General features: G+C 42.9%; 1 protein-coding gene across 1 annotated transcript in view; it reads right to left on the bottom strand.

The window, feature by feature from the left end:
• Positions 1 to 25,813, bottom strand: part of SNX10 (sorting nexin 10) — a 58,382-nt gene that overhangs the window by 18,655 nt on the left and 13,914 nt on the right. The window contains exons 2-3 of the mRNA XM_005296975.5: positions 17,937 to 17,986; positions 700 to 786 (exon numbers count right to left, since the gene is read on the bottom strand). Of these exons, the coding sequence (XP_005297032.1) occupies positions 700 to 786; positions 17,937 to 17,960 (111 nt within the window). The 5' untranslated portion in view covers positions 17,961 to 17,986. The remainder of the gene's footprint in view (positions 1 to 699; positions 787 to 17,936; positions 17,987 to 25,813) is intronic.

The raw sequence follows: 25,813 nt of genomic DNA, 5'->3' as shown, positions 1-25,813 counted from the left end.
AGATATTTTTCATATGTCATATTTTTCAATCTTAGGGTCTAGATTAAGGAAATTATTATAATCCCTTCAACGTTTCATCCAACAAAGTATGGTAATAGAAAAATAATCAGCAATATTTAATTAAATGAAATGTATGACAGATTTAGGATATGATAGAATCACAATTTCAAATGTATCCTTATTAGAATGCAGTACACTAAGTGTTTTTCTTAATGCTTATAATTTTAAAGTACCCAGATACCACAGAGCTGGTCACAATATAAATGTCTAGACACATTGAACATTTACACAGTTATGACAATCAAATAGCGTGATAGATAAAACAGCTTCAGGAATTTTGATTATGAAGCAAGTAACTGGATTATTCATTGAAAAGAGAGTTGTATAAACACGGATGTTTGAAATCCAATGTTTTTTCTTACTATGATAAAACCAGTGACCATGCAAAGTCTGCCATATCGATCGTCTGGTTAAGAATTTGAACCATGAATAGTATCTGTCAGAGGACAGAGGATCCTAAAGCACACAAACGTGAGCCAGTGTGTATCATGAGCCATCTGTAGAAGGAGCATAATACCTGCTGATGTCCCAGTGGTGCTGTAAGGCTTAAATCATTAATATTTCTGAAGTGATCACAGCCTTGAATAGATGTGCTACGTAAGTGCAAAGTATTTTTACTATGTTATTTTTAATACTTACATGAATGAATATCTCATAGTCTATATGTGAATGCCAAGAGTCTTCCTTCTGTATCCTAGGGTCCCGTACCAGGACAGTTACAAATTCCTGTAAGTGCATAATAAATCAAGCAATTAGTTTTAGAATAAGAACGCAGCTTGAAAGATTCTTTGCTTGTTTTGCTTTTCTGTGTTCAGACTAAAATCTGAACTGCTGCTTTATGGAATGTTGCAATCCTTTAAAAGGAGAAGCAAAAAGCAATGAATCATCTGAACTACAGTACATGTCCGGGAAACTCTTTGCCACACAGCTAGCTAAAAAGGGAATTTTTCAAGTTAAATAATATTGTAGATTTTTGAACGGTCAAACACACCACATTCATGGGGACTCGGTATCTGAGTGGCGACAAACTGATTATCTAACTTGTAAATCACAGACTAAGAATAGTTGTGCAGCAATTTTTTCAAATGCCAATCATTCCATTAAATAAAAGAGGCTTTACAAAAAATACTCGGTGGTATAGAATGACGATTACATTTTATTAGCATGCTGCTGAATCTATGTTTCCTCACCACTCTGTACAATTTTTCTTAAAATATTGTTGTTGTTTTTTTAAACAATCAAAATCTCTGAAATTAAGATATATAAATGCTTTACACCAGCCCAAGGAGGCAAGAATTGTCTTTTTCCTATGGTCTAGATCATCTCTTTGTGATCCACACCAGAGTAAGGGGCAGCACATCACAGGCTGCTCCAGGAGCAACACAAGTGGAGAGATTTTGCCTTGCAAAAGTCACAATCTCTCTCCTAGCTGCTCTGGGGAGGGAGGTCTACACCTATCACTGCATATGCTCCTTGATGCACCAGTGAAACTACATAATTGGGCACACTGAAGGGGAGCCGAGTCAAGGCTCTTTCCCACCTACCTGAATGTAGCAGCTCTTCAGAGCCCACTTCTCCCTACACACAGGAAGCGGTGGTACAGTGCATTGGCCCAAGGGAATAAGGGATACATGCCTCCTCAACAACTCCCTGGGCTGGCTTGTGGAATGGACCATGATGTGGCCCAGTATTTATCCAGTGCCCAGCAGAATGGAGTCCCAGTCAGGACTGAGGCCTTTGGACAATACTACACTATAAATAAGTACTGCTAATAATAGCTGTATGAGATTGAAGAAATGCAGACACTTTCACCTAATATCTCTGGAAGATCCTACATAATGTTAAGGAAAGTGGCGTAGCAAGCCCTAAATTCATATGTGAATATGAAAGTAGTAAATAGTAAAGTATCCTTTAAAATAAAAATATTTGGCAGTGTCTAACTAATGTGTTTGTATGGTAATTTAATAACCAGTTCAACTTTTGGAGGTTAGTTACTGAACCAAATCACTCCCCCAGAGAAGTACCCAAAATAAATAGGAAAAACTGGACAGGGTGCTCAAAGACATATGAATACATTAAGAGCTTGTCTACACATAGTTTTTGCAATGATTTAGTCTCTAGTGTGGACAGTTATACTGGTATAAAGGTGTTTATATTAGTGTTTGTGCCAAAACAAGCTATACTGATAAAAACACCTCTGTAAATACCACTGTAATTTCATCCATACTAAAGGATTGCACTGATTTAACTACATCATTTTTTCCTATCTATTTAGTAAAATCAGAGAAAATACTGTGTTATAGTCAATTCTCCATGTTGGAGACTTGTCTGTCCCATGCCTGCATGTGTGGTGATAATACACTTTAGAAATGCTCTAAATTACATAAAGAAACAAAGAAAAGAAAATCACTTTAAGTTATATTTTTGGGGCAGCAGGGGAAGAACAGGAAGGGGAGAACTGCATCAGCTTTGTGGGTAAGTGAAACAATTCTGGAAAGAGGGGCAGAGTTATTGACAAACAAACTTATTTTAGAAGGAGGTGGTGTTAAAAATGCAATGATCTATCTATTTAGAAAAAAATGCATTTTGCATAGAGAAGGCTAGACTGTCAGCTGATGTAATTTTTACTTCAATAGAGAGCCACACTGATTGACATCTGCTGAGGGTCTGGCCCAGAATTCTGAACCCAGCGTTATTTATAGAATAATTTACACTTTTCTTTTCAGAAACCAAAAAGTACTGACACAGAGAGCTCCCAAGAATACTTCTACCCCCAACCCACAGATACCGGAAAAGACTGCTTCGTTCTTCAACTGAATTCCTCTCTGCCTCCAACCCACGCAACCCATATACTCCCACCAGTAAACTGCTAACTAGATAAACAAGTCGATGCTTAGGAATTGTGACATCTGAGAGAGGAAAGGGTGTATTCAGACTGAAAGAGCATTTGTGCATCATGTGCGCAAAGTGACATTTGTGATCTGGATTAAATAATTCATCACATGGAACAACTGTTTTCATGGTGATTCCATTTCCTCTTTCAGCACCAGAGAAACATTCAGGACCTGATTCTCCATTGCCCTGCACCCTGTATAGCTTTTAACGCTAGTGCCAACTGGATGTAAAACACCACAATTCTGATTTGGTGGCATTTTACATAGGTGTCAATGGCACAGTGCAGAGCCATCGGAGAGCATAGCCTTTAGGGCCAGATTCTCAGCAATGTAAACGGACGCAGGTCCACTGAAGTCAACAAAGCTATGATTATGATTTCAACCAGCTGAGGACCTGCCTCTTAGTTTGCAGATCTATCCCCTCCAGGGTAACCACAGGTTTAAAATAAAATAAAATAAAAAAAACCCACCACACTGCTGGAACATGCAATGGGAGAGTTGGACGGGAATGAGCACTCCCTCTCCAAAACAAAAGAACTCGACATAACAAGTAAAAACCAGGGCAGGAGAAAAGTTCATCTCCCAGTCTCAAATGTCTATCCTGCATTTTCAATCTCCCAGTCTAATCCTATTTTACTGTCTGTATATCTTGCTCCCCATGCCTACATTTTGCTCTTCTCCTGCTAGATTTTCTGTTTCTTAATCTTGTTTTGTCTTCTCTTGTTTGAGTTTTATCTCTACTCCTCACCCTTTTCTCTCCCTGCTCCATCTTAGTGCTATGTACTCTTTTACTCTTCTCCTACATGCTGTTCCCTTTCTTTCCCCACCCCGCAAATACATAGCTTCAGCCAGCTGAAAGAAGAGGTCTCCATCAGGAACGGGGTCACTGTTCTTACCTTCCACTAAAGGCTTCCACCCCGTGAGGCAAAGTGGGTTGAAATCTTCTTGCAATCTGACCTTTGATTCCTTTCCCTTCACCATTCTTCATATCATCTGCCCATAATACCTCCTTATACACAGGTTCCCCAAATTATATTATTTTCCAATAAACTTTAATTCCCCCACCCTTTGCAACAGATCAAAAGAGCCATGTAAGTAAAATGCTGCTTTCAAAATCTGTTATTCCAAAGTATTGACCATTTAGGGTAAATACCTCCAAATACCCCCAAACCAACACCCCAACCATTTTATGCCCAAGGTCTGATTCAGCCCTAACCTCTATGATCCCATAGTAGGGCAGTAATATATAAGCTAGACATCTTTCATATTCTATTTGTACAACTAACAAAACAAGAACCAGGTTCTGTGGTGATTATGTACATTAGCAGCTGCTGGTTTCATCATAAGCTGTACCGTTTTTCCAATGAGGAAGTGTAGCAAAGAGCTAACTCAAAGCTCAGCTAATTATATCATTTTATGGAACACAGTGTGAATGAACACAATCTCAAGCTAACAACATGTAGCAGGTGGTTGTTTTTTTTAAACTCACAAAAAATACCAAGGCTAAAAGGAAAGAAGGAAGCAAAACAAATATTAACTAATGGGAAGAAAAGAAAATGTACAGCATTTCCCAAGATCTATGAAATTTTCAATATTAGTGACTTGGCTCCAAGAAGTGGTGAGCAACCACAGCTATTGTTGTAGTCGGTGCTCCTCAGAGCCAGGAACTGAATGCTTGGAATGTCCCAATCCCTTTTAACTCTTAGGCCAATGGGGGCAGCAGGAAGCGGCACGGGCCAAGGGATGTGCTGGCCGCGGCTTCCCACTGCCCTGGGACGGCGAACCGCGGTGAGTGGGGGCCGCGATTGGCCGAACCTGCCGCGTCAGCAGGTAAATAAACTGGCCTGGCCCGCTAGGGTGCTTACCCTGGGGAACCGCGTGCCGAACTGTGGAAAAAGTGGAAAAATTGGAAAGAGTCCAGCGGAGGGCAACAAAAATGATTAGGGGTTTGGAGCACATGACTTATGAGGAGAGGCTGAGGGAACTGGGATTGTTTAGTCTCCAGAAGAGAAGAATGAGGGGGGATTTGATAGCAGCCTTCAACTACCTGAAGGGGGGTTCCAAAGAGGATGGAGCTCGGCTGTTCTCAGTGGTGGCAGATGACAGAACAAGGAGCAATGGTCTCAAGTTGCAGTGGGGGAGGTCCAGGTTGGATATCAGGAAAAACTATTTCACTAGGAGGGTGGTGAAACACTGGAATGCGTTACCTAGGGAGGTGGTGGAGTCTCCTTCCTTGGAGGTTTTTAAGGCCCGGCTTGACAAAGCCCTGGCTGGGATGATTTAGCTGGGAATTGGTCCTGCTTTGAGCAGGGGGTTGGACTAGATGACCTCTTGAGGTCCCTTCCAACTCTGATATTCTAGGATTCTATGAACGTTGCCAACCCCTGGTATAAATATACAGCACATGAAAAGATGGGAGTAGCCTTAGCAAGTGGGGGGTCAGTGCTAACGAGGCCAATTCAATCAGGGTGGGTGTGGTCCATTCCCAACAGTTGACAAGAAGGGGTGAATAGCAACAGAGGGAAAATTACTTTTTGTAGTGACCCAGCCACTCCCAGTCTTTATTTAGGCCTAATTTGATGGTGTAAAGTTTGCAAATGAATTCCAGTTCTGCAGTTTCTCATTAAAGTCTGCTTTTGAACTTTTTTTGTTGAAGAATGGCCACTTTTAAATGTGATATATGCCATCATGCGCCAGCAATGCCCCTCTGCCATTTACATTGGCCAAACCGGACAGTCTCTGCACAAAAGAATAACTGGACACAAATCAGACATCAAGAATTGTAACATTAAAAAACCAGTAAGAGAGCACTTCAATCTCCCTGGCAGGGCCGGCTTTAGGAAGTGCGAGGATTCAAATAGGGATGACTCACCTGGCATCGCTCCAGGTCTTCAGTTCGGGTCTTCCACTAAAGGAGCGCTGCCGGGTGAGTAAAAATTTTAAAAGGCGCCTAAGTTAGGCGCTCTTCTTTAGGGTGCAGGGCCCTCATAGGTGTGGGGCCCGATTCAGGGGAATCGACCTAAAGCCGGCCCTGCTCCCTGGACCCTCAATAACAGACTTAAAAGTGGCCATTCTTCAACAAAAAACATTGGTGCTGTAAATTGAGGCTGCCTTGTGATTATTAAGGGGGGAGGGATAGCTCAGTGGTTTGAGCATTGGCCTGTTAAACCCAGGGTTGTGAGTTCAATCCTTGAGGGGGCCGCTTGGGGATCTGGGGCAAAATCAGTACTTGGTCCTGCTAGTGAAGGCAGGGGGCTGGACTCGATGACCTTTCAAGGTCCCTTCCAGTTCTAGGAGATGGGATATCTCCATTAATTAAGGCACAAATGTTTCACAGAATATATGCTTATGGTTCTGTTATACTCTTAAAAGTATCGTTATTTGTGCTGAAGTAGCACCTAGAAGCCATACTCAGGGATGAGAGGCCCCAAAGTGCTAGGAACTGTACAAACATAACAAAAAGACAATGGGGAAAATGGCATCATGAGGTTCTCATTTATTCTCTCTGAGTAACTTTATAACAAATAGCTAAGTTAACAAGTAAAACATTTCCCCCCATAACTGCCAGTCCTGTAACCTTCACCTGGGATCCAACAGTCATGCTTGGTGTTTTCTGGCTCAGACACCATGGCCAGCAGTACACATTCTGCAATTAGAACTTAGGACTCATCTACACAGGGAAATCAAGTGGCAAAACTATACCAGTACAACTATATTGACAGAGTCACACTGGCATAACTCCCTAATGCCAGCATAAAAGTGGCTTTTTCTGGTATTGCTTAAACCACTTCTAAAGTGACATAAGCTGACCCAGAAAAAGTCACTCTTATTCCCCATAGGGAATTGCCAGTATAACCATAGAGGTATAAATTCACACCTTACCTTAGACCAGTATAACTTTCCTGTGTAGACAAGGCTTTAGTTAAGAACATTGTTGATTCTGAGTGAGGAGGAATGCAACCTCAGCTTACTTTCCTATATCTGAAATAGCTACGGAGAGCTAACATATCTTTCAGAACAGCAAGCAGACAGGGCCTGGAATACCAAGAGAAGTCCTAGCTATTTAATAAGCAGGTACCAGCATAGCTTCTCTTCTGACCATAAATGCACTTTAATGCCTCTCGGCCTTTGTCTATACTACCCTTTTCATCAAAATATTTCTCTCCATTGACGCAGCTCCACTGATAAGTGTAAACAAGGCACCAGTGATGTTATTACACTACCATGTTGTCTGGAATAGGGGCATTCTAGACATGTAGGGATACATGTGCATGACACAGTGGTAAAGACGATGGAGGTGGATTTTCTACTCTAGCCCTCTCACTGCTGCTTCCCATGGTGGAGCTGTATTGGTGTTGTCAATGGTGGGCAATATGTAGGGGAAAAGGCTAATGTAGACACAACCACTGAAAGCTGAAGGTATCAGGAGTCTTCTTGTTATGATTAGCCACAAAGGAGAGAATACGTTGTAAAAGGAATTGAAGCAAATGCAATAAATATTCTTAAGGTTTGCTTCTGCTGCCAATTTCATTTGTTGACAATAAAGCATATTGCCCCGCAATAACTGGCAAACCAGGTGCTCTGTACAAAGTTTGAGAGCAAAAGCACTAGGTCTCTGAGAAAGCATATATAACGAAGAATTATGTTGGGTTTTTATACTCATAATCGTAAAATAGGATGTCTGCCATGGAAATAACTATTTTTAAAATAGTAAAAATTACTGTGAAGGATAAAAAAAACTCTCATTGTTTAGCTATTTACTTTATCTATTCAGTTGTGATTTCAGTCAAACCATTGTAATGAGGGAAATATCAGATGATAACCTCATGTTCTAGAGTGCCTGAAACCACAACTGGTACTCATCTGCTTATTCACTAACTCCAGTTCAGTCATTTTCCATGAAGCTCCCTAAAAAAAGTTCTTCCAATCAGTCTGCCTATTATTAGCAAAACAATGACATAACTTCAAGGATAAAAATGGCTATGTAGCCATCCCAGCACTCCTGTTACTGTTATACTACATGTTCAATTCTTTTTAGTGAGTCTCTCACCTAACAGATCTAATTCATACTTTAAAAAAATTCAAATGTCTCATATTGCCCTCCAAATTAGCCAATGGAGCTACTTTGACATACACAGTGGAATCTACTATTTCACCACCTCAAACACAACAAAACAATGGGTAAAAAGGAGAATTTGGTTCCAAAATAATTTGGTCTTGTATTGCATACAGGGTCGAACTATGTTTTAATCATTTTCCAAATTGTGTCAAAGTCCTGGACATAGAATCATAGAAATTTAGGGCTAGAAGAGATCTTGAGAGGTCACCTAGTCCACACCCCCATGCTGAGGTAGACTAAGAATACCTAGGCCATCCATAATAAATATCTATCTAACCTCTTCTTAAAAACCTCCAGTGATGGGGATTCTACAACCTCCTTCTGTAACCTATTCCAGCACTTAACTGTCCTCATAGTTAGAAAAGTTTTCCTAATACTTAAATTAAATCTCCCTTGCTGCAGATTAGGCTAATTACTTCTTGTCCTATCTTCAGTGGACATGGAGAACAGTTGACTACTATCCTCTTTATCACAGCCCTTAACATATTTGAAGACTGTTATTATGTCCATCTTCACTCTTCTTTTCTGAAGACTAAACACACCAAGTTTTTTAACTTTCCTCATAGGTCATACCTTTCTAAACCTTTTATCATTTTTGTTGCTCTCCTCTCGACTCTCCAGTTTGTCCATATCTTCCTTAAAGTGTGGTACACAAAACTTGCCACAATACTCCAGCTGAAGCCTCATCAGTGCAGAGCAGAGCAGAACAATTACCTCCACAGTCTTGCAAACAATTCTGCTAGTAAACCCCAGAAGAATATTTGTCTTTTTTGCAACTGCACAACATTGTAGACTCATTCAATTTCTGATCCCCTATGAATCCCAGACCCTTTTTGCAATACTACTGCCTAGACAGTTATACCCCATTTTTGTACTTGTGCATTTGCTTTTTCTTTCCTGATTGTAGTACTTTGCACTTGTTTTTATTCATGTTCATCTTGATTTTCAGACCAATTCTCCAATTTCTCAAGATCACTTTGAATTCCAATCCTGTCCTCTAAAGTGCTTGCCACCCCGCCTAGCTTGGTGTCATCCACAAATTTTATAAGTATGCTTTCCGCTCCATTATCCAAATCATTAATGAAAATATTGAATAGTGCCAGACCAAAGAAAGATCTCTTCGGGACCCCTCTGGATACATCCTCCCAGCCAGACAGTGAACCACTGATAAGTACTCTGAGTATGGTCTTCCAACCAGTTGCGCACTCACCTTATAGTAATTACATCTGACCATATTTCCCTAGTTTGCTTATGAGAATGTTATGTGGGACCGTATCAAAAACCTTACTACAATCAAGATGTATCATATTTACTGCTTCCCCCATCAAGTAGGCCAGTAACCCTGTCAAAGAAGAAAATTAGTTTGGTTTGGCATGATTTGTTCTTGACGAATCAATGTTGGCCTATTATTCTCTAGGTGCTCACAAACTTATTTTTATAATTTGTTCCAGTATCTTTCTGTTAGGCTGCATGACCTATAATTCCCTGGTCCTCTTTGTTTCCCTTTTTCAGGGCAGAATCATAGAATATCAGGGTTGGAAGGGACTTCAGGAGGTCATCTAGTCCAACCCCCTGCTCAAAGCAGGACCAATCCCCAGACAGATTTTTTTTGCCCCAGATCCCTAACTGGTCCCCTCAAGGATTGAGCTCACAACCCTGGGGTTTAGGAAGCCAATGCTCAAACCACCGAGCTATCCCTCCTCCCCTAAATCTATTGTGACAGACTGTACCCCTGTATTCACCCCTTGCACACTATTGTAAGTCTTTGTTCAAGGTATGCCTTCTGAGGTGTCATTTGAAAATTTACAATTTTGGTCATTATGGTCAATAATGCTAATCATTATTGTCCTGATAAAATGTGTGTGACAATACTGTTTAATGTAAAATTATAAGATTCCATTGTATGGTGTTACTAACACATGTTCCAAGTCTGGGCAGCAGCCAAACCAGTTCCTCAGAGACAAAGGGTAAGCTGGCACCTCAACCAGGTGTAAACAAGGCCAATGGGCCATTACTTGCTAAATGGTCTTTCTTTGGCAGGAAACAGGGCATGGGCAAAAAAAATCTACATCTTAGCAAAGAAACAGTAGGGGGCTCCCATCCACACAGACTGCCTGTTACCATGCTCCCAGCTGGAGATGCTTCTCAAAGCGGGGAGAGGACTATAGAAAGAAAGGGGAGATACCCCAAAAGTACCCCTCTCTCTCGCTCTCTTCCCCAGAACCTGAAGGACAAAGGAAGCAGCACTGGACGGGGGAGGGGTCCTGACCTAAGAGTTTGGCCTCTAATCTACCAAAGCATGTGGTGAGAAAACAAACTATGTTAAATTCAAAGCAAGGTTAAATTAGGCACCAGTTGTGTTTTATTTTTATTTTGCTTGTAACCATTTCTGACTTCTATGCCTCATTACTTGTACTCACTTAAAATCTCTCTCTCTCTCCGTAGTTAAACTTATTTTATTGTTTTATCTAATCCAGTATGTTTGAATTGAAGTGTCTGGGAAACTCCATTTCTATTAATTAAATAACAGACTTTTTATAAGCTTGTACTGCTCAGGGGAGGGCAGGGCAGGGCAGTCCAGGATACACATTTCCGGGGGGAAATCTAAGACTGGGAGTGTGTTGGGGTCACCGTGCAGTATAAACAAAGCAGGTAAGAGCCAATGTGTGGCTCACTGCAGCACACACACACACACACACACAGCTAGGAGTGACTTACATGCTGGAGGCTATTTGTGAGCAGTCCAGACTGGAGGCTACAGCAGCAAAGCAGTGTAAAGGGCACCCCAGGTTAGAGGGCAGGGGAACACAGCTACTCATTAGTCTGGATTGTACCCTGGGTACGTCACAGCTATGTTTGTTCTTCTCCAGTCCTCGGGACCTTAACCGTCCTCCAGGAGTTCTCAAAGGTAATTAATGGTTCCAAGATTGCTTCAGCTAGGTCTTTAAGTACCCTAGGGTGAATTTCATAGATTCCAAGGCCAAAAGGGACTATTGTGATCATCTAGACTGAACTCCTGTACAACAGTCCATAAAACCTCCCCAAAATTATTCCTGGAACATATATTTTAGAAAAACTTCCAATTTTAATTTTTAAATTTCCAGTAATGGAGAATACAACCACAACCCTCTGTAAATTGTTCCATTGTTGTTGGTTTTTATTTTCACCATTAAAAATGTACACCTTATTCCCAGTCTGAATTTGTCTAGCTTGAACTTCCAGCCACTGGATGATCATGTTATACCTTTCTCTGATTGATAATGGGCTTTTCAGGCTATTATCAAATATTTGTTCCCCATGTAGGTACTTACGCACTAACCAAGTCACCCCTTAACCTTCTCTTTGTTAAGCTAAATAGATTGAGTTCCCTCAGTCTATCACTATAGGGCATTGTTTCTAATCCTTTACTCATTCTCATGGCTCTTCTCCAAACCCTCTCCAATTTATCAACATCCTGCTTGAATTGTGGGCACCAGAACTGAACACAATATTCCAGCAGAGCTCGCACCAGTGTCAAATACAGAGGTAAAATAATCTCTCTACTCCTACTCAAGATTCCCCTGTTTATGTATCCTAGGATCACATTAGCTCTTTTGGCCATAAATTCACACTAGGAGCTCATGTCCAGCTGATTATCCACCATGACCCCCAACTCATCAGATCCTGCCCACCTGAATACATCTAACTTACCTAAATATTCTTTAACCTGTTCTTTCCCTATTCTGGCTTGTGTTCCTTCCACATTGTTGTTAGTATTAATTGTGTAAGCATCTATCACCATTAACCATTTTAGTGAAGACTGAAGCAAAATAAGCATTAAACTCCTCAGCCTTCTTGGTCATCTGTTATTAGCTCCACTAAGTGGATCTACACTCTTCTACATCTTTCTCTCACTCCTAATTATAAAACCTTTTCTTGGGTGCACCTCATTTTGTCCGTACATGCTTGTGCTATTCTTTTGTACTCTTCCTTAGAAATTTGTTCATGTTTCCACTCTTTGTAGGATTCCTTTTTGATTTTTAGGTAATTAAAGAGCTCTTGTGGAAGCCATATTAGCTTCTTATTATTCTTCCTATCTTTCCTTCGCATCAGGATAGTTTGTTGTTCTGTCTGTAATATTGTCCCTTCGAGGAACTGCCGAAGCTCTCCTGAACTACTTTTTCCCTTAGTTCTTCTTCCCATGGGACCTTACCTACCAGTTGTCTGAGTTTGTTAAAGTATGCTTTTTTTTGAAGTCCATTGTCCTTATGCAGATGTGCCGACTTTCCAATGTGCTGGGGCGTGTTTGACAAACCCCAGCTCGGCCCCGGGCCCCAGCCCCACATTACCTCTTCCCGCCCTGTTCTGCCCCCTCCCCCAAGCAAACCATGCTCTCACTCCTCCCCCACTCCCTCCCAGCGCCTCCTGCATGCTGCGAAACAGCTGATCGCAGCGGGCGAGAAGCACTGGGAGGGAGGGTGGAGGTGCTAATCGGCAGGGGCCACCAATGGATGGGAGGTGCTGGGGGGGAAGGGAGGTAATAGGGGACTGCCGGTGAGTGCTCAGCACCCACCATTTTTTCCCTGGGGGTGCTCCAGTCCCAGGGCACCCACAGAGTTGGTGCCTTTGTCCTTATGCTCTCATTTCTTCCTTGCCTTAGAATCTTGAGCTCAATCATTTCATGACCATTTTCACTCATTTTGCCTTCCACCTTCAGAGTTTCAAATAATTCTTCTCTGTTGGTCAGAATCAATGATTGCCTCACTTGTTACTTCCTCCATCTTCTGAAACAAGAAATTGTCCCCAGCTGTGATGGAGTTGTGCGCTCTACACTCACCCTGAAGGGATTAACATAGGCCAGAGGGTGCAATTAACCTAATAGGCTGCAAACCATGAAACATTTAAGATGAGAGGAGAGCCCTAATTAACAGATGCTCACCTGTGCAGGAACAAACAGGGCTTCTATAAGACCAGGGAGCTGGTAGCCAGAGCTGTCCCTTGGGTACAGAGAATGGGGGCTACCACTCCAGGCCCACGCTTTGAGGAGCCCTGCGCTTTAATGTGCGTGTGTCATGTGGGGGGCGCTAGGCCGGCCCAGAGGGTGGGTGCTTGGGGGACCAGCCCAGCCCAGGGGGTGGGGTTAGGGGTTGGTGGTCCAGGCCAGCTGGGAGGTTAGCGGGGGGCCTGGCACCGTCAGCGGGGGTCGGGCCTGCACCCCCCAGCACATTGTATTTCTTTTTCTTGCTTGGCATCGCGGGGCTTGGGTTCAGTCTCCAGCAGCGGCAGCAGCAGCGACCCCAGCCTGGCCCCGCTGCCTCCTGGCATCACTGGCCGCCAGCATCCTAGTGCCGCCGGAACACACCAGCGCCAGGCTGACCCCATCCATTGCCCTTCCACCCTGGACTCCTTCCTTTTCTGGGACCCCCCAGCACAGGGGGCCCTTTCGCCCCTAGCACAGGTGCCACCCTGTGACTCTCCATCATCCCTCACCCCCCAGCACTGGTGTCCCCTCCCCACACCAGATTTAACCTGTATAAAAAATGTTAAGTGGAGCCCATACAGGCTGATTTGTCCTGAGCCCCGCACCCCCCTAGGGACGGCCCAGCTGGCAGCAGAAAGGGCACTGCAGGGAGGACAGCTGCAATCACTTTCCCTGGGACAAGGAAGAGAAAAAGAGGAAGAGTTTGTCTAGCAGACCAGAGAGAGGGGTTTAGCTAGTAGAGCAGACAATGCAAGCTTAGGACAGCCTAGGTAGAAACTAGTCCAGGGGTGTGACAGGAAGGTTCGTGGTAGTACTGACCTTAGCTGCTGGAGACAGGGCCCCTGGGCTGGAACCCAGTATAGGGGATGAGCCTGGGTTCCCTACCAGCCACTGAGTGAGTGGCACAATATGGGCAATGAATTTGACGATTGTCTAGGATCGTTCATTCTAGTCACTGCGGGAGTGGCTCAGCTAAGGCAATGGAGTTAAGGACTGCCTGGGGTGGTGTGGAAGACTGACCATACCCCAGACGGGGAGGACTGTTTTGACTTGGCTGGAGGGCTAAGCCCCGAAGATAAGGCGTAGCAGCTCCCGAGGAGCAAGAGAGAGGCCACAGAGCAAGAGCCTGAGATGACGGGCTGAACAATTGCAAGAAGAGGCTCTCAGGCTGGCAGAGCTACTCCCCAGACATGACCAGAAGGAGGTGCTCCGGTGATGAGTAGAGGTTCCCATGACACCAACACATTCCAAGAACTCACTGGACGTTTTGAGTTTCGCTGTATTACTTTTCCAGAACATATCTGGGTAGTTAAAGTCCCCCATTATCACTAAGTCTTGTGTTTTGGATATTTGTTATTCTAGAAAAGGCTCATCCACCTCCTTCTCCTGGTGTGGTGGTCTATAGCAGACTCCTACCATTACATCACCCTTGTTTTTCCCCTCCCTTATATCTTCACCCAGAGACTTTCAACTGGTTTGACTTTCACCTCTTTCTGAACCTCAGAACAAGTGTATATATTCTTCATGTACAAAGCCTCCTCCCTTTTTTCTCCTACATGTCCTTCCTGAGCAAGCCATACCCCTTTATATCAATATTCCAGGCATGAGATTTATCGCTCTTCAAACATAGCTTCCCAATTTGGTTCTAGGCCAATGCAGGTGGAGCGTAAGGGCTGCCAGCACAGCAAAGATTATCATTTCCGGGGATTCTTTTATAACACAATAGTCCCTTAATCACGAGAAAACAGTTTTGTCTTGGCTACGTCAAGCAAAATGCCAGCGCACCCATCCCAGCAGCAAATTACAAGTGCCCCAGACCAGTTCAGTGGCACAGCGTTGGAAATGGAGCCAAGACTCCACCCAATCCCCACCTACCTGCTCTGAGTGCAGGGAGCAGCAGGCATGAGCACTGGCTTACTCTTGTGTGCCTGGATCCAAGACCTGGGGGAGTCCAAATTCTTACTCTTCAATCACCCCGTGTGAGCTCCTAGTTCAAGTCACTAGCCATTAGCGAGAACATGCAATTTGGAGTGCTCATCAGCTTAAAAGGGAAATATTTCATTAATATACCACTAAAACTAAACTCCTTAGGCAAGCCACTCAACAGAAAAAAATACCAGCATGGTACTTCATGGCCTGAGCCACAGTAATGGAAGCAATATAAATCTCAAAGGAATCCTACAACAAAACTGCCTGCTAAGTTTATTTTTCAGCTATAGTAACTCAACTTTCACACGGTTTGTGTTTTTGTTCTGTCTCATTAAACAGAAACGTTGATTTAGTTTGGGACAATAGATTAGTGGTCATTCAAACCCATAACCATAGATATATATTTTAATTGTAAATTAAAGCTGTGTTCATGAATGAATCTATGAATTCATTTTAATGTCTAATAAATAAAACACCCATATGTAGGGGTCTACCACATTCATGACTATGGAAATTATGTAATGGACTGTAAAATCTGGTCTTTTGGGTACTCTTACACAAAAAAGTAGGGTAAAAGTATACAGAAGTACACAGCATTTCTCAAAGTGGGGATCCTGACCCAAAAGTGGGTCCCAAGCCTATTATGGGGAGCGGGGGAGGGTGTCACAGTACAACCAACCTTACTTCCACACTGCCTTCAGAGCATAGCAGCTGCTGGCCAGGTGCCCAGCTCTGAAGGCAGCATCACCTTCAGCAGCAGCAGAGAAGGGGGGCAATACTATACCATGCCACCTTTACTTCTGTGCTGCTACTGGCAGCAGCATTGCCTTCAGAGCCGGGCAGCTGGAGAGTGGTGGCTGCTGGCTGGGCACCCGGGAGTGTAAATTATTACAGACACACAGAAGAGGGGCACAAACAAATAAGTATGAGAACCACTGCCTTCGAACAGTTTCCCCGTGTACCTCTAGCTATAGGAGGGATCCAGAGTTCCTGGACAGCCTCCCACCTTTTGTTCCCAAAGATCTGGATGCCCTTCAGTTCAAACCCCTTCCATTTCAAAAGGGTTTGCAGGGTTTTTTTCTTCAGTCATGTGGGGAAAACTCCATTCTATCTTATTTTTTGAAGACTGAGGTTTTCTTTTCAGCTTTAAGCTGTTCCCATTTGCTTTGATGGTTCCTCATTGTTTTTTCCTGGTTTCAGAGTAGCAGACGTGTTAGTCTGTATCCGCAAAAAGAAGAACAGGAGTACTTGTGGCACCTTAGAGACTAAAATTTATTAGAGCATAAGCTTTCGTGGACTACAGCCCACTTCTTCGGATGCATATAGAGTGGAATAAATATTGAGGAGAGATATATATATATATATATATATATATACACACATACATACACACATACAGAGAGCATAAACAGGTGGGAGTTGTCTTACCAACTCTGAGAGGCCATATATGCATGCGAAGAAGTTGGTAAGACAACTCCCACCTGTTTATACACACATACAGAGAGCATAAACAGGTGGGAGTTGTCTTACCAACTTCTTCGGATGCATATATGGCCTCTCAGAGTTGGTAAGACAACTCCCACCTGTTTATGCTCTCTGTATGTGTGTGTATATTATATATATATATATATATATATATCCTCAATATTTATTCCACTCTATATGCATCCGAAGAAGTGGGCTGTAGTCCACGAAAGCTTATGCTCTAATAAATTTGTTAGTCTCTAAGGTGCCACAAGTACTCCTGTTCTTTTTTCCTGGGCTAACATTAGCTAGGTGCTTGAAGCCCGTTGTATCTTCTTGGGGAAGTTGCCCCTCTCCAACTGATTACTTTACTGCCCTGTTATGAGGTGATGCTGAAGAAGTTGCACCACAGTTGCAATTACGATTTTCTTCATTATATACATACACGCACACATAAATACATACATACACACATATACACACACTCCACCATAACCAGTATACACATCTCATCAGGACTATTAAGCTCAGTGCATTACAACTTTTCATAAAAGAGCTTACTCAATATACTCTGACTGTTAAATATCACAGTATGCAAATATTCATCTGAAGAAGTGGGCTGTAGTCCACGAAAGCTTATGCTCTAATAAATTTGTTAGTCTCTAAGGTGCCACAAGTACTCCTGTTCAGTATGCAAATAGTTGTTTTAACTGCTTATTTGAAGTGGGGGGTTAAAACTTAATTTTTTATCCTTGAGGTGCCTGGACTTTCACAAATGTATCCCCCTCTTCCTCCACTACCATAGATCCTTTTTCTATCATCAGTTTTCCATTGCTCACCCAGCTCTAATGCAGTGGTCCCCAAATTGTGGGACATGCCCCCCTAGAAGGTCACAGAGGAATGTTCCAGGGGCCATGTGGTGGGGCCCAGGCCAGCCCCCAAAAGGGGTGGGGAGGGAGCACCGCACTTCCATCCCTGCTCCATTCCAGCCTCACTCCTCCCCCAACCCCATTCAGCCCCCAGTCCTGCTCCGCCTCCAGGCCCAGGACAGCCCCCCGGGGGCTGAGAAGGGAGCACCATGCCCCCAACCCAGCTTTTCCACCACCCTCATACAGCCCCCAGTCCTGCTCTGCCTCTGGCCAAGCTCTGCCTTCAGGCCAGATCCACCCCCATCCCACTCCACCCCCAACCCAGCTCTGCCTTCATTCCCTCTCTGCCCCAGACCAGCTCCACCTCTAGCCCCAGCTTCTCCCCCATCCCCAGCTCTACTGCTGAGAAAGCCGTGGCTGTGCAGTAATGGAGGGGGGGACACAGACAGATTCCGCTGATGGTGGGGTGGAGGAGGGGCATGACTGGAAAAGTTTGCACACCACTGCTCTAACGGTTACCCAACAAGTTAGCTTGCCCCTATGATCTTCCAAGCTCCGGTCTACAGGGCTTTGTAAAGTAAAATTCTATCAATACTCACCATAAAACTTGGCATTTATTTATTACCGTTAAAGTCACTTACCTGTTTTTCGTGTTTTGGTGTCATCCTCAAAACAGAAGATAAAAATCCACCTGTAAAACAAAATGGGCAGACTAGTTAGCCCTTAACTTACTGTAAAATAGGGCTATGTAATCCTTCTGCCACAAGAGAATGGGCCAGCCCAGGTTCAATATAATATGGTGCCTAGGGTTACAGCTAGGGGGTCTCTGGGAGAACAACCAACAAGTGGCTTGAACCCCTACCTAAAACTTTACACTTCAGATGGAAAATGTCAACAAATGGAGTGGAGGCACAGTGCAAGTTTCCTAATGGGCATTTCCCTGGCATGCAGGAGTCCTTTGTGGACATAGAGATGGAGTAGGTGCTGCCTCTGCCTTTCTCCCTGCAGCCTCTGCACAGTCCTGTGTGCCTGGGTTGGGGGAGTGGAGGACGCGATACACCCCATCTATCTCCAGCTACAGATGGTCCTTTGAGGAACTACAGCAAAAACTGGAGTCTAAACTGTACCCCTGGAGCGGGAGCCAACCAGAAACTCAAGGAGCTGCAAATGGCTTCCTGACACTCTCCTCTGCTGTGTCCAGCATGATCTGGATTAAGCAGAGTACCCGACTCATTAACTTTCTTTGCACAATAATTTATAAGCATTCATCTGCTCTGAAACAGGAACTGGAAAAGCATTTGCAAAATGTATTGTGATATCTTATTTCGTAACTGCCTACAGCCTTACTTGGTGAATCACATAATATGCTCAGTCCAATTATACCAGAATGTTACCAAGAGCTTGTCCACACTACAGCTGGAACCATGCCAGCAAGAACCATGACATAGGGTTGTTACTATCTGGGTTCCAGCACAGCTTCCCTAAGGAGTGTGGAAAGGGGTCCTTCCCTCCCCACCTGCCCCCCAGCCACAGTATAAAATCACTAGAGAAACGTATGAGACAGATGAAATATTAATAAATACTGTGCAAAACAAGTAGTATGAATAGTAATGTACGACTTTCTTGTGAGAAGCAGGGATTGTAAAACTGTGCTATAAATTACATAATCCATAGGCATTCCTCATGATTCATAAGGTCATACCTATAGGCATAATATGGATCATAAAGAAGCACACCTATATGAATTGAGTGCAGGACTATTTTTGGAATCATATTACATTAGGGAACAAGACAAAACATCTGCATTAGGATTCATATAGGGATTTTTTCATAAATATGCATTAAAACATGCTATAGATAACTAGTCTAGAACATGATTGTAAAGAAAAATCTTCCCATGTTATGAGTGACCTACTAGCATACGTTGGCTTTAGGTGTGGGTAAATTTCATGGAGTCAGAGTTGTATTGTGTTTGTGTGTGGGTTTTTAAAGTTATTTTCTAAAATTAGTGAATGTGTTCAGGATAGATGAATACCCCAGAAAAGCTAGACTAGGTTGTATGCAGTTTATATAGATCCACACACACCCCTATGTGGAAGTGGTGCCCATGTCCAAAATTAAGTTATCATGCATATGGCTCTACAATGTTGCATGCACCTCTGACCATTTCACCTACATTCTACCGACTAACCTAGTCTCTTCCAGGAATACATTGCAAATCTCTGAACAGCTTCAAAACAACTTTTTCTCTCCAGATCTACCTGAGAGAGTGCTATTTCTCCCTCAGGATTACCAAGGGCCCAGAATGGACAATATTTATCTGTGCACAAGTGAAAGGTTTAAGGTTCAATTTCACATCCTTAAAGAGCAAAAACAGGAGCTTATACCATTAAAAAGGGTAGACTACCATGCCATTGGTAGCTTCCCAATGATATGGACAGCACTTGCTTCTCACTCTGGAATCTCCTGAGCTATCAGACTTTCCAGTCATTGCACGTTATATCTAGAAAATATACTCCTAGTAATTTTTAGAGGAGTCTTACATGTTTATGAAATTGAACCTTATACATATGGAAACTGGAACCAAAATAGCTACATTGTACCTAATTCACACCTCTAATTATTTAGGTGCAAGTCTGTGTGTGGACACTCTTAGGTCCCGATCCTACTTACACACATACTTAACTTTACTACAATGAGTAGTTCCATTGATTTCAATGCAACTACTCATAGTAACAAATTTAAGTATATATGCAAGTCATTTTGGGGTCAGAGCCTTATTTTGGAATAAGAGTGTCCAGACTCAAGCCTTCACTGAAATAACTAAAAAGTGAATTGCAACAAATTTAGTTATTTCAGTTCCAGTTTCCATGTAAATAAGGCCTTAGTTTTATTTTCCCTGCCCCTGAAAGTCCCCTACTGTTGAATTCACAGCAGAGAGATTTAAAAATATATTGGGAATACATTTTTGTAACTGCTACAACATTTCAAAAATACTTTTTCTGCAACATATAGCATATACGTAGTATATGATGGTATTGTTTGGCATAAAGGTTTTATTAACATGCCTGTGGGAGGAAATGATTAGCATATTGTGTTTTGCCACTCTGAAGGAGAAAGTTGTCCCTCAAAGCAGACATAAGATAACATGTCCAAACCAGTTTGGAGGAAAAATTATTTTATTACATCATTAAGATGAGGTGACCCGTTGTTTACGATGAGAACTAAGGCTGGTCAAAATTTTTCCAAAAATAAGGGTGGCAGTGGGGAATTTTGTGAAAGTGTTTACTATATATTTCCCACTGGTTTTCAAGCTGCTCTATTTGTGAAGTCAGTAGGTTCTATTCTATAGGTCCTTAAACCACCTGTGATGATGTATGATTGAAATATAACCATTTGTCCCATTAACACTGCCACTGTTAGACAAGTTTCAGAGTAGCAGCCGTGTTAGTCTGTATCCGCAAAAAGAACAGGAGTACTTGTGGCACCTTAGAGACTAACAAATTTATTAGAGCATAAGCTTTCGTGGACTACAGCCCACTTCTTCGGATGCACTGTTAGACAAGCGCAACAAAACTTGTACAAAGTATATCATGTAAGGAGTCAATGGAAAAGTTATGATTCACTAAAGATTATTATCTTCTTTAAATCCATGTATCATCACTTTATCTGAAGTTATCAATATTGGCAATAGATCTGTATCCCAAATGTGTTTGTTCCTGGGCTAATACCCACCCAGTAAAATCTACATTGAAGCCAGATAGCTTTGTGTTGATGGCCCATCAAAGGCAATTAACTCTCACAATGGGCCATTGAAGAAACTTATTCTGCCCAGATGGCTCTTCCTGCAGATTCCAAATGGCCAATGGCAAGCCATGTAAGGGCATGTGACATGATCAGGTGACCCTGGACTCCATCTTGTGCCACTATCTTTCCACAAACTAGGCTATAAGCTTTGTTTAAGATAGTAAGATTCCATCCACATGGCAGAGGATACAAAAGACCCTTGGAACATCTCCATGTTACCTCTTTCCTGTTCTAATACTCTGGACTTTGGACATACAACTAAAAAGAGCACTCTGACTATGGACTGAAGACCTTCCAATTTTTTGGAAGTTACCAGAGACTTTTCAAGCCAACAGTCCGTAACATCACTGCTATAACCTAATCCAAAGGAATGATATATCTATATCTATCTATACACACGCATTCTTTTCTCTTAAACCTTTAGATTTTAATTACGAAAGGACTGGAAGCAGCGTGATTATTGGGTAAGATCTGAGTTATATATTGACTTGGCTATGTGGCTGAGCTCTTGAGATCAGAAGAACCCTTTGTTTGATTAAATTGGTTTTCAATAACCACTCATCAAAGTCTAGTGGCTGGGGGGTGAAATAAGTGCTGGAATGCCTAAGGAGACTGCATTTTTGACTTCTTGTTAACCAGCATGTTGAGACATAAGTTTACTTTTGTTACTGGCTTTGTATATCTAATGGTAGAGTAACCACCAGTTTGGGGGTGAGTCTGCCTTATTTCTCAGTTTGTCCTGAATCTGGTATTCTCCGCTGGTACCCACTGAGGCAAGGTGACACCACCCTCATCACCACAGCATCTGAACAACTTTTAATTGTGCATTAAACAACAGGACTAACATCTGTGATTCATTTTCTCTCTCATCCTCTCCTCATGGGGGAAGCTGTATGCACAATGTAGAGTTTTGGTAATTTTGATTAGGTTTTTATATACGTTAGTGAAGGCAAGGATGAGGAAGTGCGCCTTGCACATGGAGCGGAAGATAGTAAGGTTTACATTGGGCCTTACATCCTGCGGGAGTCAGTTCCACAGTCTGGGACCAGATGCTTGTGAAACTTGGGTTACACAAGCAATTCATACAAACCTGAATCTTTAGAGAAAACTTCTGTCTTCAGCTGCTAATGTTTGAACTCAGGTTTCATTAAATAGACTGAGAGGACTAGAATGAAGCCAAATATTTGTTTCTAAGTCCAGGAAGCTGCAATGCCAACCCTTCCATCACCTGTACTTTAACACTGAATATATCTGTGCCTAGTATCTTTCAAATCAGCTGGCTCTCTATGTGCCCATTTGCAACCTTCACCAACCCTATTATAGCATTATATGGGGGCAAAAAGCTGCACCTTTCTGCCTCCCCAAGACTAGTACCCAGGAAATTCTATCTGCTTCCTTCATCCCCTTTGGGAGGCCAGAGACTGTTCACTCAGTGTGTCAGATGCTGGCTATCCCCAGATAAGTAGCTCAGACCCCATTTCAGTTTTCAACAAAATAATATTTTGACAATTATAAAGAAGAGAGACTGTACATGATGGGGAAGAGGAATCAAGAGAGAGAGTGGCAGGTTTACAGTCTCGATATAGGCCTTGGCTACACTGGCAATTCACAGCGCTGCACTTGCTGTGCTCAGGGGTGTGAAAAAACACCCCCCCTGAGCACAGTGAGTGCAGCGCTGTGAATCCACGAGTGTAGCCAAGGCCAAAGTGTTTTCTGGCCTGCAGGGAGGAAACCAACTGATTTAAATACAAAAATGTGTTCCTTCCCTGTTTTGGTATCAGCCTGAATACCTTTTATTTACTTAGATTTAGATATAGATCTATTACATAGAAGTACCTACCCCTTGCTCTAAGTCAGTGGTTCTCAAACATTTGTACTGCTGACCCCTTTCACAGTAGCAAACCTCTGAGTGCGACCCCCCCCCCCCTTATAAATTAAAAACACTTTAAAATATATTTAACACCATTATAAGTGCTGGAGGCAAAGCGGGGTTTGGGGTGTAAGCTGACAGTAGCGGTTTTCAAAGTTATGGGCTGTCGGGACCTATGTGGAGGAGATTTCTGAGGGCAGGTGAATCTCAATGAGTTCCAATGACAGGAAGCTGATGCCCAACAAATCCAGGCTAGAGAGAAAGGGCATGGAAAGGGTGTAAGTTTGGTTTAATTATTGTAATACTATTATAAATATACCATCATAACAATGTAAGTAAGGTTTTATGTTTATTTCCACTATACTGTATCTTTATTAAATAAAAGTTTATTTGAATATCTCTGAATTGTTAATTTTGTGAGCATTCATGGCCTGCCATACAATTTCCATACCAATACCCAAATTGTGGCCCTCGGGCCAAAAAGTTTGCCCACCCATGTGTTAGGTCCTGCCAAACAGAGAAGGCCCATCAACACCAAATAAACTACTGTGGAACATCAGAGAACAAAAGACTGTTGATTGCGCTCTCCCTCTCTGCAGCGCCCCCTATGAAAAGGAGGCATGCAAGTGAATTCCTCCCATCAGCTAAGTTTGCAACTTAGAGCAGAAGGGGGAAAAGAAATAAAAAGCCCTAACAAGGAGGAACAGTGTCTCTATGCTGCTTGGACTCTGGAGAGCAAGGTTTTCTAGGTATAAACAATAGATCCCCAGTGTTAAGTCTGGGTTAGCCCTAAGGAACATATAGAGCTTGTTTATTATAGAAGCTTCTATTACCTTTTGAAACTTAAAACTAAGTCATTTGTATGTATGTGTTCCTGCTTTAACCTTGTAAATAACTCGTTTCCTTTCCTAGTTAATAAATCTCCAGATAGTTGAAGAGTTTACACTTGATGATTGGCTGGTGAAATCTAAGTACAGAACTCTCAACCAATTTGACAGTTTATACCCTGCTTCTTAACAGTTTCCCCTGAGATTGATACACTCTTGAGCCACTACAGGACAGGCTGACCATTTCCCTACACTCACAAACATAACTAATAGCCAAAAACTTAAAGCAATACTATATAGGCACAAAAAATTGCCAGTGTGCGAGTTCAGAGCTGGCCTGAGCACTAAGCAAATAAATATGATCAAAAGAACCAATTGTTTTCTGCCCCAGCATCCTATTCAAGCTCTGCAACTCACTCAAGGATTGGCGGTCTCTAAATCACTGGCAGCAGAATATGGAATAAAGGAGAGAGAAATCCCTCACCTCTCCCAACATCTTAGGATGTATTTATATTAGATTATATGGCAATGCTATGATCAGCCTTTTGTTATTTGGTGGCATCTGCTGGTGTTTTTGTGTGTTCTGATATTATTCACAAGCCTCTAGTCCATTCTACAAATCCTTGTTATGCTTCCCACAAACAAGAAACACTGATCCTCTGCTCAATATCTATCCATCCATCTTTGGATCTCTCTAAAGGAGCAAACCTAATAACCAACTTTGGTTGGTGCTAGGGAAGAGTAATTTTGTTTTCAGACCTGGGTAACAGTTGACCATTCACTACCAAAATCTACCACAAACAACCAAAGTCCACACAAGCGTTTTCTGATCATCATTTCATGGAATTTTCCTTCAAGCTGCAGGCCATTTCAGGCATTCTTGTTGGGGGCTAGGGAAGCTAATTGTCCTAGGTGACGTGAGTTGATCATCTCTGTTCACGTCACTGTAGCCATCACCACTAGTTTCAGCAGAGGCAAAGGGTGTGGTGCTGGGACTGCCCTCTCACCCCTAGAGTAGTCCTTCCAGTAGAACAGGGTTTGCAGCACAATGGAGAGAAGAGGTGGGGAAAAAGGCTTGGCACTGCCCAAAGCAGGACTAGTTCTGTTTATTAAAGAGCTTTGGTTTCCAATGTTACCAGTCTGGCATCTCTTACGGATACTAGATATTTAGGCTAGGCAGGATTTGATATAAATCAATAGATGTCAGTAAACGTGGATTTCAGTTGACACAATGAAATCAACAACAACAAAATATCCATTGGTAACAAGCAAGTTCAGCCTCACCCCCTCCCCACACCATGTGCCTTCAGGGATTGGTGGTCACCGGCCCTGTGGCAGTGCAGAGAGCCCTCCGCAATCCTGCTGTCCTAGGGGTGAGTGAATGGAGCTGTGCGGAGCTGCAGAGGGCTCCCTGTGCTGCAACAAAGCTGGCAATACTCACACCAGCAGATACAAAGAAGGCTGTAGTCCTGGTGGGGCAGAGCAGAGACCCCCATGACAGCAGGGCTGCAGAAAGCTCCCTGCAGCGACACAGGATCCCTGCAGGCATAAGGTGCAGGGCAAGCAGAGGATGCTCTTGCCAGGGCAGAGACCTCTGGCCAGCAGTGCAAGGAGGAGCCCCCGGGGGGGGAGGCCACTCTGAGGCTGAAGGGCTCAGTCCCTGGGTAGGAGTCATTCATCAGCCAGGTGGCCTCCCCCAGCTGGCAGCTTGTCCTCCACCTCCTGGTCCTGGCTAGGTCCTGTCCTTCCAGGACTGCAGTCTTCCCTACACCTTACACCTGCAGGGATCCAGTGTCACTAGCCTCTCTATATTTAACATAAAAGTCACACACACAAGAACTACACTGCATTAACCAGCAACTTCTCACATCACAATAAGCTCTCTTGTTTCAATTTCTCTGATGTTTCATTCACATGTGCTTCCATTACTCCACATGCAGACCTCGCTAGAAAATTTTGAATAAATTCAGCTCTGGTGTAAGCTATTGACTTCAACCAGTGTTATACCAGCAAT

Source organism: Chrysemys picta, chromosome 2, assembly GCF_011386835.1.
Source record: "Chrysemys picta bellii isolate R12L10 chromosome 2, ASM1138683v2, whole genome shotgun sequence".
Classification (NCBI taxonomy): Eukaryota; Metazoa; Chordata; order Testudines; family Emydidae; genus Chrysemys; species Chrysemys picta.
Note: the sequence above shows the minus strand (reverse complement) of the source record. Positions and strands in the feature narration are given on the sequence as shown.